This window comes from Plecotus auritus (assembly GCF_963455305.1).
Source record: "Plecotus auritus genome assembly, chromosome: 3".
NCBI lineage: Eukaryota > Metazoa > Chordata > Mammalia > Chiroptera > Vespertilionidae > Plecotus > Plecotus auritus.
The window spans coordinates 150842342-150858499 of NC_137772.1; the positions used below are offsets into that span (position 1 = coordinate 150842342).

Consider the following 16158-nt stretch of genomic DNA (forward strand, 5'->3'; position numbering starts at 1 on the left):
CTCTCCACTTTCACCATGGGAATCCAAGCTTTTCTCCAGGATTCCATGAATGCTTTTACCTTTTCTCACTGCAGTCTATTCTCAACACAGTAGTCAAAGTGACCCTTTGATTTGTCCACCTGTTTATAGAAGCTTCCCATCACTCCTGGAGTAAGCATCCAAAGTCCTTACCATGACAACAGGGTCATACAAATGTCTCCCTGCTCTTTCCCTGAATTATATCTTACTCTTCTGCCTCCTTTCCTCTGATCCACCCCAATTGGAATATTTTTTTCTCTCTCTTTCTCTCAGAGAGAGGAAGGAAAAGGGAGAGCAAGAAAGAGAGAGAGAAACATCAATGTGAAAGAGAAACATCCATTGGCTGCCTTCTGCATGCCACCCACCAGGGATTGAGCCTGAAACTTGGGCATGTGCCCAGACCAGGATTCGAACAGGCAACCTTTCTGATGCAAAGGATGACATCCAACCAACTGAGCCACACTGCCCAGGGCTATTTTCTCCTCGAAATAAATCAGACAGGCTCCCAGATCAAACTCTTAGCTTGTTCTTCTGTAGGTCTGAAACATTCTATACAAAACAACCATAGAGCTGCTTGTTCAACGTTGTCATCTGAGTGAGGACTCCCTCAGAACCTTATTTAAGTTTGCAAAAATATGACATCTACACATCTTTTTTCTTCTTTTCTGATTTAATTTTCTCCACTATCAGCTATCCAATTACTGTTATATATTTTAATTAACTGTTTATCATTGATCTACCATCGCTAGAATGTAAGCTTTTAAGAGGCAAAGACTCTTTAGTGTATTCTGTCCTCTGCTATATATCTACGGCCTGGAAAAGTGCTAAATAAATATTTGTTAACTACAGTAAAGGGGTGTGGGATTGATGGGGCATTGAATCAAAAGGCAATGACCAAATTAGTAAATAAAAATTAATAGAATTATTTTATTTAGTTATATGGTAATAACTAGTGAACAAAATACCTAAAATAATTAAAGGAGTTACCTCTGTGTAGCTAGACTGAGCTTGGAAAGGTCTGAGGATTAGGTTGTTATTTTTAGTAATAAGGATGTTATTACTTTGAATAACCTTAACATATTGAATTAAGTAAGTAAAATGGACAGAATTGATCAGAGAAAGTGAGAAAGGAGGGAACAGTGATGAGGTTGACAAGGTTTCTAATGTGGTCAATGTATTTTATGTAATACATGTGATAGGATCTAAAAGTAGAAGGGAATATGAATAGTTATCTGTGTCTATTATATGCTCAGTATTAGGCTCACGAGGAGCTTTATACACAGATAATCTCTTCTCAATATCCATGAGAGGAAGTTATCATTTCAATAGTGGAGGTAAGAACACTGGTATTTGAGGCTAAAATCACTTGCCCAACATCACGCCACCAGTAGTTGGCAGGCAGAATTCAAACCCTTGTTTGCCTGACTCTAAAATAACCAAAACTGTATTAATGCTGCTTCATCTATAATAACAGAAGTATGAGTGGTTGTCACACTTTTTAAATAGGGAATAAAAACATAGAACATAAGCAAAATGTGTGTGTGTACATACCTTCTTTTAATATTATTATACTCTATAAGTTTCCTAAATTGCTCAAATAAAGAACAAATGATTTCTCTTCAATTATTTCTCTTTAGGGATTATAATACCCTGCTTTTTAAGAAAAGATTCATAAATGTTCTTTTAGTTTTGTTGTGTTTAAAGTCTAGTTGATTCACTGACTTTTTGACGAGCACACCATAGGCCACAACACATAGCTGAGTTAAGCAGCTAATAGAAGCCAGGTTCCTGAGGGCTTAAATTACCAGTGCCTTCCTGTCATCTTAAATTAAACTTCCTCATATACTTTACAGGATTTATAACCCCAGGCTGACAAGCCGTCCCAGTTTCACAGTGAATCTCCCAGAAGGACACCATGCTTCCTGGAAAAGTGAAGGGCAAATGCCCTCTACAGGGAGAGCGTTCCAAGAGCAACGTGGGTGGCAGGGGTCATGGGAGCCCTGGGAGGGGACTGAGAAGGGAATAGACAAGTCACTAAAAAAGCATGTTCCCAAAGATGTGCAATCTGACCTGTGAGTTCTATAGGAAAAGTTCATCTAAATTGCAAGTGGACTCATTCTTAGTTTTCTCCCACAAAATAAAAAGCAGAAGAGCAAATAATGATCTGTGGAGACCACAATCTCCCCTATTCCTAAACAGCTCTTATTTTAGTTCAGAAAGACTTACATCATTACTGCCTTTAGCACTTCTATCATCTACCAATGTGATTTCTCACCTATCTCCGCTTTCACATTCAAGTATTTTTTTACTAGTACATGCTTTCATTTTGCAAAATATATAAAGTACTTGCTCATGTGATTCAAATTATTTAATGATGGGATGGAAAATCATTTAGTAATCTGGATCAAAATTAAACTGGAAGGCCCATATTTTAAGGAAAATCACCTCCCTTTAAAAAAATTAACAAATAAAAATTATCTTTTACATATGCTATCATCCTAACACCTTATATGTGTAACCAGACCCTACATATGAAACATATTTTAATTTTTTAATTTCTTTCACTATAATCCTTACCAGGCATTCTTAGGAAAGTTGTACATTCATAGCATGCATTCTGCTCATGGCTAGCTGCACTCAGGTGCCAGGCACTGTATGGTTTTGGTGAAATTCAACTTTCTGTTATCTTTAATGTCAGCTAGAACTGTAATTGTCCAAAGCAACAACAACAACAACCAAAACATGTGGAAAAGTATTATTAGCAGAAGTATTCTGAATACCTACAACATATTTATTGATAGAAATTAATTTTCTGATTTTGAAAATTCATTTCTACCTTGTTTTTCAGAATAAGAAATAGTATATCCCTGATCTCATAGTTAAAACCTATAAAAATAACTCTGATTTCAACTCATCACTTTATATGAAAATACTTCTCATTTTTCCTAGTTGATTGGAGAAAGTATATTTAATCTACTCTTTTCAAAACAGAAAAAGAGAACAAATTGGTTTTACTTTCTGTATTAAGTAAATGCAAATAGGATGCTTAACATTATGTAATACAGCAAGATATTTAATATTTACCCATGTAACATTCTTCCAGAGATCTCTGATATAGAGAAAACTAAGTTTTATGTTCAATATATTAAAAATATTAAGAATTGATTACTTAATTAATCACGTCTTTACCACCGAAAGAGAAGCAAATATTTTCCCATGTAAAGGATTTTAAAAATTTAAAATTTGAGTCCCACATTTATTTTAGCACAGATACAACAGTGTATAATTCAAGCCCAATGATAAAAGAGATTGGTGATCAAGGAACAAGATTGTCTTTACATATAATCAATTTAAATCACATATACAAAGCCATTTGGGGATTAATTCAGAAGCATGTGGCTTTCAATAGTTTTTTTCCCCTTGTAAGATAAAATTTTATTGACAAGATGAGGGCAAATTTTTATATTAATATTATTTATTAACCAAATGAATTAGTAATCTGGACATTTCAAAGACAATATTTTCATGTTGGACTAGTTGTATCATTGATATTTTTACCAGGCTATAATAAAATTTTTAAAGAAGGCAGACTATACTCTATCAGCTGAAAATTAGATACATCATTTCTGAATACTAGATCAGTTATCATATTTAGCTTGTCTAAGCAAGACAAGACAGAGAAGGAAGGAGTTATAAACATGAATGACTTTAAACTATCAGTGACCTTCCATAGCCCAAGCACTTTGCTCTATCACCTATTTACTTTTTTCAGTAGCAAAAATTTATCAGAATTTGTAATCTGCTTTCTCATCTCACAGAACTGAAATCACACATTAGTTAAGGAACAGTATTGCATAGAGGTAGCAACAGAGACAGCAGTGAATTAATGAATGACAGCAGAAAGCAAAGGAACCTAACAGCTATAATATATTTAATATATTTATTTTAAAAAAACACAAAGAAGGCTATAATCGGGGGTCAATTAGGATAGAAGCAAGAAGTACCATGCATATGGGTAATTTCTGAGGTATCCCTTTGAAAACTTAACTGTAGTTCAATATCATGACCACCCAAAAATCAAGAAACTTTTCAATTGTTTACATTATACTAGTTTTAGAAATATATGCAAGTTTAATTTAAAATGACAATTGTAACTGTAAATCTTATAGAGTTCCTACTTAAATTGGAAGCAGTTATAGTACAGATCCTTACAGTAACACATTTAGAAATACTTATTATATGGCCCTGGCCAAGTAGCTCAGTTGGTTAGATCATCATCCTGATAAGCCAAGGTTATGGGTTCAATCCCCAATCAGGGCACATACAAGAATCAACCAAAGAATGCATAAATAAATAGAAAAACAAATCTATATTTTGTCTCTCTCTCTGCATTTCTCTCTTTCCCCCTTCCTCTCTCACTCAAATCAATAAATAATAGTAATAATAATAAGTTATTTTATTATTATGCTAGTTCTTGGACTACAACAAGTGACTAAAATATAAAATATAAAAATATTGCTGTCCCCAGAGAGCTTACATTCTAGAGAGGAGAAAGTGCTAATAATAAACAATCCTATATAATAAAAGGCTAAAGACCAAACGGAAGAACAATTGGTCATTATGATGCACACTGACCACCAAAAGGCAGATGCTCAACACAGGAGCTGCCCCCTAGTGGTCAGTGCACTCCCACAGGGGGAGTGCCATTCAGCCATAAGCTGGGCTCACAGCTGGCGGAGCTCAGCGGCGGTAAGGATGTCCGACTGCCAGCTTAAGGATGACAGGGAGTGGTCCTAAGCCATCAGTTGTACATCCCCAGAGGGCTCCCAGACTGCGAGAGGGCGCAGGCTGAGGGACCCCTCCGCCAACCCCAAGTGCATGAATTTATGAATTTTGTGCACCAGGCTTCTGGTGAATATAATAAACTAGAGGCCCAGTGCACAGATTCATGCACATTGAAAGTAAAATAATTAGACAGTGGCCGGCGGGGCAGGACTGGGTGAGACGGGCTGGATATGCCCTGGAGCCAACCTCCCATGGTCCCTCCCTGGCTGGCCGCACCTGGGGGCTTGAAGGGCATCTGTGAGTGAGCGGGTTCAGGCCAAAACCGGCAGTCCAACATCCCCCAAGGGGTCCCGAGTGCAAGAGGGCACTCTGCCAAGTCTGGCCCCTGATGGTCAGTGTGCATCATAGCCGGCCAGCCGGTCGCTTAGGCTTTTATATATACAGATATATAAATAATTAAATCACAAGTTAGAGGGGATTAGAGCTACAGAAAAAAAAAAATGAAACATCACAAAGTACTACAATAGGGAGTGAAGATGGGCAGCCTGTAGTGTTAAAAGGTTAGTGAAGGTTAGCATCAGATAAAAAGTTGACCTAAAAAGGTGGAAGTTCAGCCAAGCAGCTATCAGGGAAGAACATTCCAGGCATATGAATCAGCTAGCACACTTTTCCTAAGATGGAAGCAAGCCTGGGATATCTGAAACCATTGAAAGGCTTTGAGAAGGGAAGTGAAGGGAAGTGAACTATGTCAATTAGATTCAAAGTGTTTTATAAGTACTGACCCATTGAACCCCCCAAACAACCTCATGTGACCGGGGCTATTTTTCAGTCCCTTTTAACAAATGAAAGCCTGAAGCACAGAGGAGTTGGGTAAGTTGCCCAAGGTCACGCAAGTAGGAAGTGGTTATACTGGATGCAAGTGCAGGCAGTCTGATTCTAGGGCTGAGCTCTTAATAAGTAGAGCTCTAGTTGCTCTTTGAACAGGACACACACATGCATGCACACACCCACAAACACATGCCCTCAAGAGTGGAGAGGAAGCTGAGAGACTAAGGAGAGTTTGTTCCCTACATTCTATCTCTCTTGGTCCACATTTTATTTTCTTCCGTATTGTATTTCACTTGTTAATTTTTAGATCAAACTGTCTATTTAAATGAAAGATACTCAAATGATTGAAAACTTATGGTATTATTTTCAAAACAACAAAACCAAATTAGCAATTCTTAATGTACAAAATAAAAATATTGTGGAAATATATACAGTTATACCTATTTATTTTAAATAAATAAAAGTACATATCAAAATGCTCATAAAAAAATGCTCATACTGAATTGAAACAATTTTTTAATTAATCTACAGAAAAAAGCATTTTATGGCTAACTATCCTGAGTAATATAGCAACTAATCCTTTATACTATTTACTTGAAAATAATTTTGGAATGAATAGAAAGACTTCATAAATCATGATTTATGAGTCACATCTCAAGCAAATGAAGATAAATGTGTCAGTGGGATTCTTTTTCTGCATGAATTACCTTGGTTCTATTAGATAAACACAATATTCCTTTCCTATGTATATTATCACTATGGGCTTTTGAGATTGTTGAACTACATTGATTGTTATATGTAAGTCAACATAAATTCTAATTCACAAACAATATCACAACAATAAATTTATAAAAATGGAAATAATTATTAATGTCTAAAATATAATATTCTCCAAAACACATATACATTTATTAAATTAATTATCAATCCAAACAATAATTAAATCCAATTTAATAGAAGAAAATTATTTAAGAGTCTACCTCATTCTTAAAGGACACTGGTAAAGAGAATACTTTTCATAAACTTGCAATGAAAGAAATGACTGTTTCTCCCCAAAGGGTGTAAAATTACCATGCCTATTATATTCAGCCCTTTATTTTAAAATATAACAGTTTCATAACAGCAATGCATATCCAACAAGAAAAGAAAAAAAAATCTTTCCCAAACAGTCATAACCACTGAGAAGTTCTGGGCAATAAATTACACATGGCAGACCCAGAAATGGAATGAGGGAAATCAGTGACAAATGATCTTCCACCTCACTTCCAGAGTCAACATGCTTTGTATAATGCCACTTTACTTACTAGATTTTTCAGCTACTATTCTTGCTTCTCATCAATTCAAATAGCTTAAATCAAACTAGAAAATGTTATTTCTGGCAGTTTTCAAAATGTAGATCTTTCTCCCAACCATCACCCCAAAACATTAATTTAAAAAATTTCTTTCTCCCTCTTTATTCTTAAGAAGTTCAAAGAACTTACACTGTAGATAATTTTTTTTTTACTTTGACTTCTGCATGATTTCACTTGACGTCACAAGAGCCAATAAGAATGTAAACACAGGCACACCTGTATTAGTAAGTAATGAGAAATAGCCTTTATCACTCCATGGACATTGTAGTACCTCTATATTTTTTCATTGAAACTATGATTTTTCTTTATTGATATAATAATTAACTAAATAGCAAATCTGCCAAAGGGAATGGAGATTACTTGGTTATATAGAGAAAAACATCTTGGTTACTATGAAATGAGAGCTGATTGACAGGTGAAAGAGAAAGCGATTTCTGAACTGTGGAATATTTTACAATAAGTGGGTGGTGGTTTGTGAATGCATTTTGGAGTTTCCTTGTAACTTTTTGGGTCAATGCTAATTACCAAAAACCAACTCAAGACAAACTGATCATCATTAGATTTCAAGCTCGGTTTCTCAGATGGAAAAAAGTTCAATAATTATACATGTTTGATATGTGTATATATATTTAAAGACAATGAAAGAGTATTTTCATATTGTACATTCTCCCTCCTAAAAAAGAGTAATCATAAATATTTATGCAATAATGCTAATTACCTGATACCCTGGTCATTGATCAGGAACAAAGGTGCAGTTTGCATGAAACTTATTAATTTCATTCTGTGATCATTTTCTGATATGTCAACGTGGCTAGGTTCATGCAGTGCCACTTATCCAATCAAACACTAACCTAGCTATTGCTCTTAAAGTCTTTTGTGGCTGTGGTTAAAGTCCACAGCAATTGGCTTTAAGTAAGGGGGATTCTCTATATAATCTGGGTGGATCTGATTGATCCCTGGGAAGGTCCCAAAAAAGCAGGATTGAGGATTTTCTGAGAAATTACACCTGTGTACAGAAGTTTCAGTTCATGCTGAGAGTTTCAGCCTGTTCTTCCTGCTGGCCGCTTTTAGGATTTCAGACTTGCCTAGCCAGACCCCATGAACATGTAAAATAACGAACATGTAAAATAAATCCTTCACAATCAATCTCTTAATATATACCTCTTACCGGTTCTGCTTCTCTGGTTGAATCCTGACTAACATAATTCCAAAATACGGGGGTGGGGTGGGGGAAGGATGGGAAAGCAGTAATGTGAGAGGAAAGGAAGTTGCCATGATTTGCTAGCGCCCAGCCCCAGGCTGTGTCTACATGCACCAACAGACTACAGTCAGACAAACGTATACATGTGTGTATATAAACACACATACACACTCACTCACACACACAATCTCACATCAAAAACAGTATGTTTTCAAACACTCAAACTCCTGTTTTTTAGAACTGAAATTTTTGACTGATTCAATGACTCCACCCATCAAACGTGTCAACAAAAGATACCCATACAACTGGAGACTAAGATTCAGCAGCACATTCTAAATGATACAGCAGTTTGCGTAAGGAAGGGACTGTGCTATTATTACTTAACAAGAAAGACACCACACACTTTGATACAAACCATAATCATTTTTAGGAAACAAACACAAATATGTCACCTAAAAAGTGATAAATGTTGCTCATCCCACCAAAGAAAAGTGGTTTTAACTTCTACAACATTAGTCAAATAATCCCATCATATTGATAGAACTACATAAATATATTTTTTTTTTAAATCACAAGCAACAGTTTGTTAAAAACAAGCTGTACCTACAAATTGATTTTAAACACATGCCCTGCTTCCCTGCCTTACCTGGACTGCATATCTTGCTGGGTTTTGGCCTGGCTGGCTTCTGCCTGAGGAGAGGCGTGAGGGACCCGCTGCTGAAGCTCCACCAAGGACTGGTAATACTGCTGTTGATGGTGCTGCTGCTGCTTGTAGCGAGACAAACTGAAAAACAGCCCTAGAATGGCTTTTAAGTTTCCATTTCTTATTTCTGCATCAAAGGGAAAATATAAAAACAGTATCATACGAAATGAATGTGGTTTTATTTTTATATTTTTACAAATGAAATTCTAGATGCCATTCCCTTAGACTGTATCTACGAAGAGAGAAATGCAACTTGACTCTCTCGGTCACAGATTCAAATAAATCTGAATTTCTAACACGTGAACATTTCCAAAGACTTGGAATTTCAGGGAGAAAGGGAAGGGATGGAGAGCACAGAGAACAAAGTTTCCTTGAGCGATGTTCTTTGCTGACTGAACGACACTTTTTCTAGAGTTAGCTTCTTGGAAACGATGGGCTCTCTGTCTTGTGCCAATCATATGATTTAGCCTCTCATTCCCTCACAAATACACACAGCTGTTACCAAAACTGTGGTGGCTATAAACCGGAGAAAGAAAGCCACTTAAGTGTCATTGTCCCTGAATTGTAAGTGATGAGGGGTTGGGCGCATCTCATAATAGCAATTGAATTTATAGCAGTCAACATGCCTTCTAAATCACCCATCAAACAATTCATTAAAATACATTATTTATGCTCCAAAAGCTGAGTACATCATTGGTATCAGTTTTTAATGGTCCAATTCTTTTATTTTTAATTCATGGTACATATCAATAAATAATAAAGATCAATGTACTCATGGCTTTAGACAACATGATTGAATAAATGCAAATAAAAATCCTAATTCTAACACATGAGTCTCCTGTGTAAATTTTCTAATATTGAATAAAAAGTTAAATGCACAAAGTAAGCTACAATCTGAGATTAGGTTTTTCTCTTGTAGTTATAATTTAAAAATTAGGAAAAGAGATGGAAGTAAAGCTTAAAATAAGGCTATCCAACCAGTAGTCATATTTTAAATAAAATTTGCTATTGGCAATAAAACACATCCCCCTGTGAGATCAAAGTTTTATGTCTCCTTCATAGAGTTTAGGAACATTAATAAACTATTTTGAATTCTTGCTCTCTGATAGTATATAGTGTCATACAAACCATGCAGTGGAATTATTCATATAAAATGAGGCTATGAGTTTTTATTCTATTTGTCTCACCTAAACATTCCTCACAGTTGCCATAATACAGAATAGTTGGTTTGATCAATATAAGAAAGTATTTTCTCCTGTAAACCTGAATGAACTTAAAGAGTTTTAAAATTTGTCTTGTTTTATTATTATGCATGTTTAATTACTTTAGATACTTTTGAAAGTCATTTTGAGCATTCGTGTATTTTAGAAGATAAATTAATATCAATAGGTTTATGTTAATAAAGGATGTTATGTGAGAATATATATATATATATATATATATATATATATATATATATGATGGTAGCATTATTTAGCTTGCTTTTAACCACTTAGAAAGTAAAATATTATCTTGGAGAATTTTCTCAAATTTTATTCTAAGTAACAGAATCACCAGAGAGGTTTGAGCCTAAGTTCTTTGGCCATTAAATATGTAATTTAATATGAGACATAAAATATAAATGTAATAAAAAATTAAAACAAAAGAAAATTTAAATATAGAAGAAAAATTGAGAAAAGTCAATAATTCTATTAAATGCTTGTTATGTTTGAGAAGCCACACAATTCCTCTTTTTCCAATGACGGCAAAATTTTAAAACATAGAATTGTCTAATATTTCTAGTACCTGTGGGGACGAAATCCTTTTCAGAGCAAACTGATCATAGTAGAAACATTAACCAATCTAAATGGTGCAAGTGTTTGACAGCAGCTAGCGGAACTTTTTATGTAATGATTAATATTCTCATTAAAATGCTTGTTGTAGATGCAGGTCTCAAAGGACTTGCTTTCATAACTTTAGCCATTGCTTTTTGTTAGCAGTTACTTGAAAAATTTTCCTAAGTATGTATGTAGAAGAAACAGACAGATTCAGAAAAAAAAATGACAGAACTAGTTCAGTCTTTTTCAATTTTTCTATATTTAGTTTTCATGATGATCTTGGAGTTATTGAATACTGTTAGTGCTAATTATCTTAGAACTCATGGTGACTTATTTAAAATTACCAAATATTTAAAATACAATTATGAACTTGATCATATTAGAGAAATGTTATTGATAAAACATTGGAACATTAATTACACTATTATTACCTATATTTAGGTCCATATATTATCCAGCATTATCATCCATCCACCCATTCCTCTAGTTAAGACTCTAAAAATACTATACACTGGTAATATCATAAAGCTGTTTTGTTAATCTGCTCCCCTCCCATATACTTAGTAATGTAAAGAGCAGTTAATTAAAGCATACATTAATAACCACTGCCTTTATGTTTCTCTTAGTGTAGACACTGTACTCATTCTCTTTATTGTATTGAGAAGCTATGAACTCTCCATTTACATTTCTTGCATTATGAAAAAATCTTTTACAAACATGGGCATCATTTGTGACAATTGGGCCTTTTCTTACCTTCAGCAGATAGACCTTGGACATTCACTCCTCTGGCTGCCAGAAAACTAAGGCAGACACCAACATTTTCAATCTGTAACATGAAAAACAGTGGAAAAGCAACTTAGAGGATTGTTTTTACATAAATAAATGAGCTAGAATGAAACCAGAGAGAAAGAATGAATACTTTACATTCATTTCATACTAGAGATCTTTACCAGAATTTCACTAGAATTATTTTGGCTAATTACAGAAGGAAAATAAAGCTTGCACTGTCCAGCTTACAAACAATTCATAAAGGCCTGGTCAAGAAGGCCACTCTTACAGATCAGCAACCCACCTACTTCACATAAAGCCTGATTTTTATGATCCACAAGTGAGATTGCTTCACAAAGGAGTCTCAACTAAGTCATCCATAGAGTTGGAGACTGTGGCTTGTATGAGTTTTGGAATGTTAGAATGTGGGTATTTGAGATTCAACAAATGATATTTGGTAAGTACGCCTAAAGATACATAAAATGGACGAAAGGTTGATACAACCTGAGCAGAATCAAGCATGTTCTCATCCTAAACCACAGGAAATCTTCATTTTAAAAGCTGTATTTGTATTTCTACAGTTGAATAATTCTTGGATTAAATATAGGTATTGCCTTTGCAATTTAAAAGTGTTACCATGGCTTTTAAATAGTTTCAATATGATAACCAGCTTGTAACAACAGAATTACAAGCTGGTTATCATATTGAAATTATAGATTTAGGTTAATTCACAGGTTGATCTCAATAGTCGCCATTGTGTTCAACAGCAAATTTAAACATCTAAGTCTTTTTAAAGAGTGTAGGGAACTAGAAAATTTTAGTTCTTTATGAATCATCTCCCTGAGTTTTTTGGTAATCCATAAATCTTGCAATTCTAAAGTAAATAGGAGATTTAAAGTAAATATTTGGCCCCTCCTTTTTTAAATTGGATTGTTTGTCTTCCTTTTGTTAAGTTGTATGAGTTCCTTACATACTTTGGAAATTAACAACTTATCAGGTGTATCATTGGCAAATATGTTCTCCCATGCAATGGGCTCCCTTTTCATTTTGCTGATGGTTTCTTTTGCTGTGTAGAAGCTTTCTATTTTGATGGAGTCCCATTTGTTTATTTTCTTCTTTGTTTCCCTGACCCTAGGAGATGTATCTGTAAACATATTGCTACAAGAGATGTCTAAGATTTTGCTGCCTATAATTTCTTCTAATATTTTTATGGTTTCACGACTTACAGTTTAGTCTTCTATCCATTTTGAGTTTATTCTTGTGTATGGTGTAAGTTGGTAGTTCAGTTTCATTTTTTTGCATGTACCTGTCCAATTTTCCCAACACCATTTATTGAAGAGACTGTCTTTACTCCATTGTATGTTCTTGCCTCCTTTGTCAAAAGGACCTAAATAGACACTTCTCCAAAATGGACATACAGAAGGCCAAGAGACATATGAAAAAATTCTCAAAGTCACTAATCATCCAAGAGATACAAATTAAAACAACAAAGAGCTATCACCTCACACCTGTTAGAATGGCTGTCATCAACAAATCAACAAATGGCATGTGCTGGCCAGGATGTGGAGCAAAGAGAACCCTAGTACAGTGCTGGTGGGAATTCAGACTGATGCAGCCACTATGGACAACAGTGTGGAGTTTCCTCAAAAAAGTAAAAATGGAACTTCCATTTGACCCAGTGATCCCACTTCTAGGAATATAGCTTAAGGAATATGAAATACCAATCAGAAAGACTATGTGCACCCCTGTTTTCATAGCAGCACAATTTTACAATATCTGAGATCTGAAAACAGTCCAGGTGCCCATCAGCAGATGAGTAGATAAAAAATCTGTGGTACATTTACACCATGGAATATTATGCAGATATAAAAAAGAAAAGGGATTTTTTTTGAGACAGCATGGAGGGACCTGGAGAATATGATGTAAGTGAAATAAGTGCATCAGAAGAAGATAAGTATCACATGATCTCATCATATGATCTTGATTTCTCTCTCCTCACTCTCTCTGGCTTGTGGGGATATAGAGATGTTTGTTGAGTTTTCACAGGCATGTTTATTTGTTTGTTCATATGTATATATATATATATATATATATATATATATATATGTGTGTGTGTGTGTGTGTGTGTGTGTGTGTGTGTATGTATATATGTATGTATGTGTATATAGATATATATACATATATATATGTATATATATATGTATATATACATATATATATATGTGTATATATATGTATGTATATCCTCACCGAGGATATGGTTTTTTAACTGATTAGAGAGAGAGAGGAAGGGGGGAAAGAGAGAGAAAAAAACATTGATGTGAGAGAGAAACCTCGATGAGTTGCCTGCCATATGTGCCATGACCAATCTTTACTTTCTGCAATTATATTTACAGAGCTGAATTTAGCCTGCAATTGAAAAAACTCTGCTGCCTCTTGGATTCTCTAAAATTACTGCAATATAGAAAGTTAAGTAACTGTAAACCTGTAAGCTGGCATAACACTTCACAGACTGAGTTCCCTCTACAGACACAATGAATTCTGGTTAGGGCACATCTCAGGTGCTAGGTACTATTGTTGGGAGTTATACTTAAGAGAATGTGTAGAAGAATATGAACCATTCTTAACTTTCTCCTATTTTTCATGATAAACTTGTACTGTTCGTGTCATTATATAAATCAATTAAATAAATGCGATGTCAACTAAAAATAAAATAGGTAAGATGGCTCAGGTTGAGCAAACACTTACCCTATCATAGAATTTAAATAGTTATATAGATTTTAGCCCACAATTTCAATCACATATAAAGTTGTCTGGTGAATTAACATGATATATAATTTTGTATTAATTAAAATTGATTAAGATGTTGATTTTCTCTCACTTAATTATCAGTTCACTCCTCTCTTCCTTTCTCAAAGATTTCAGCCGGTGGACACTAGAGATCTTTTCTATTCACCTGGTACCTGCTATGCAGTATGTTCAGCTTTTTAGTCATTCCCACATGAGCAGACCCACTACACTTCTTGCAGATAAACAGAGAAAATTACAATATGGAGGACTTATTCCTTCTTTTAGAGTAAGTTTGTGGCTGTACAAAGCCTGGCTCATTTTGCAAAGAAAGAGAGAACTTCTTCTCCAGTTAATCCCACTATTTCAAGGAATTTATTCCAAAGGGATGAGACAAGTGCTTCAATGTTCACAAAAGCACTCCAAGGTTCACCAAAAAAATTTTACTTATGAGATTGCTAATAATACCAAATTAGAAACAACCTAAATACCCACAAAACAACCTAAATATTACAATTTAAATAATTGTAATCCACCATCTGGAGAGCAATCCAGATGATGGATTAGAAAAAACTTGCACTCATCTCTCACCACCACATCAAAATTATAACTAGGTTATAAAACAGGCCACCTAGGCAACCATCTGAAGACTAACTGAACAGAAGTCTTATCACTAAGGATTTACAGAAGAAGAGGAGTGGAGGGTCTCAACCCCATGCAGGGCTCCACAGCCCAGAGCACCAGTGCCAGGAAGGAGAGCCCCCATAGCATCTGGCAGTGAAAACCGGTGGGGATCCCATGCGCCTGGGTGAGATGGGAGCCTGCTGGAAACCCAGGTGTCCTCTTCAAAGGGAAGTACACAAAATCCCGCTTGCGGGCACTCACCCTGGTTCTGGCGAGGGGATGGCAGCTCAGAGGATGCTGAAGTCACACAGGGAGAGAATGAGTTGTGTGGCTTCAGGGAGAAGGCTGAAAAACAGCCGCCAATGTCCCTGTGCTGAGTCTCTCTCACAGCCCACAGAGGCCATCTTTGCTGGCCCCAGCATTCCCCTCATGGCATTTGCCTTGGGAGCTACACTAGCCCCACCCTGACAACTCCCTGAGGCCCTACCCTGCCAAGCTCCCTAGCCTGCATTGCATTTCTTTCCTGAAAAGCTCTAGAAGAATTCCAGGCAAGCTCGGGTGGGGGGAGGGGTATGTGCCAGAGACACACAGAAAGAAACTGAATTGTGAGGCTTTAGGGTAAAGCCCATTTCCCCCGTGACTCCAACCAGTACCACCATTCCTGTGTTGGGACTGCTCCCCAGGCATTAGCCTAGAACACTGCACTAGCTCCACCCTGATGACCCTCTGAGACCACTCCCCAACATAAAGGTCTCAAGGTCACAGGTGGGTGGTGGCTGGCCTCAGTGTACCCTGAGATGTTTGCTGAGTGGCCTCAGACCCAGACCTGGAGCCGAGTTTGAATCAGTATTAACCTGGTGAACACCACTTGCCCCTACCTGGCCCTTCCCTGAGAACCTGCCTCATGAACTCATGTACTGCCCAGGCTCTTTCAGTGGCTGAGCCTAAAAGACTGCCAGCAGGCAATGGTGGGTCTTGGGGTGCCTTGAGCCTTTTGATGACCTGATCCAGGCCTGGAACTGTTGGTGGATGGCCTCCGTATGCTGCTTGTCCCCTCACACATGCACTCAGACACACACAGATTAACAGGGATAGAAAAAAATTTTTCATGCAAATGGTGGCGGGGGTCGGGGGGAAAGCTGGGGTAACAATACTCACAAATAGACTTTAAAACCAAGGCTATAGAAAGAGAAAGAAGGAAATTACATAATGATAAAGGGAGCAATCACACAAGAGGATATAACCCTTGTAAATCTTTATGCATCCAGCACAGGA

The 16158-nt window shown here is 36.1% G+C and overlaps 1 protein-coding gene across 2 annotated transcripts in view; it reads right to left on the reverse strand.

Moving 5' to 3' along the window:
• NAV3 (neuron navigator 3) overlaps positions 1-16158 on the reverse strand; it is a 607457-nt gene that overhangs the window by 231197 nt on the left and 360102 nt on the right. For both annotated transcript variants that reach the window (XM_080659233.1, XM_080659232.1), the window contains exons 4-5: positions 11458-11530; positions 8831-9014 (exon numbers count right to left, since the gene is read on the reverse strand). In XM_080659233.1, coding sequence (XP_080515359.1) covers positions 8831-9014; positions 11458-11530 — 257 coding nt within the window. The remainder of the gene's footprint in view (positions 1-8830; positions 9015-11457; positions 11531-16158) is intronic.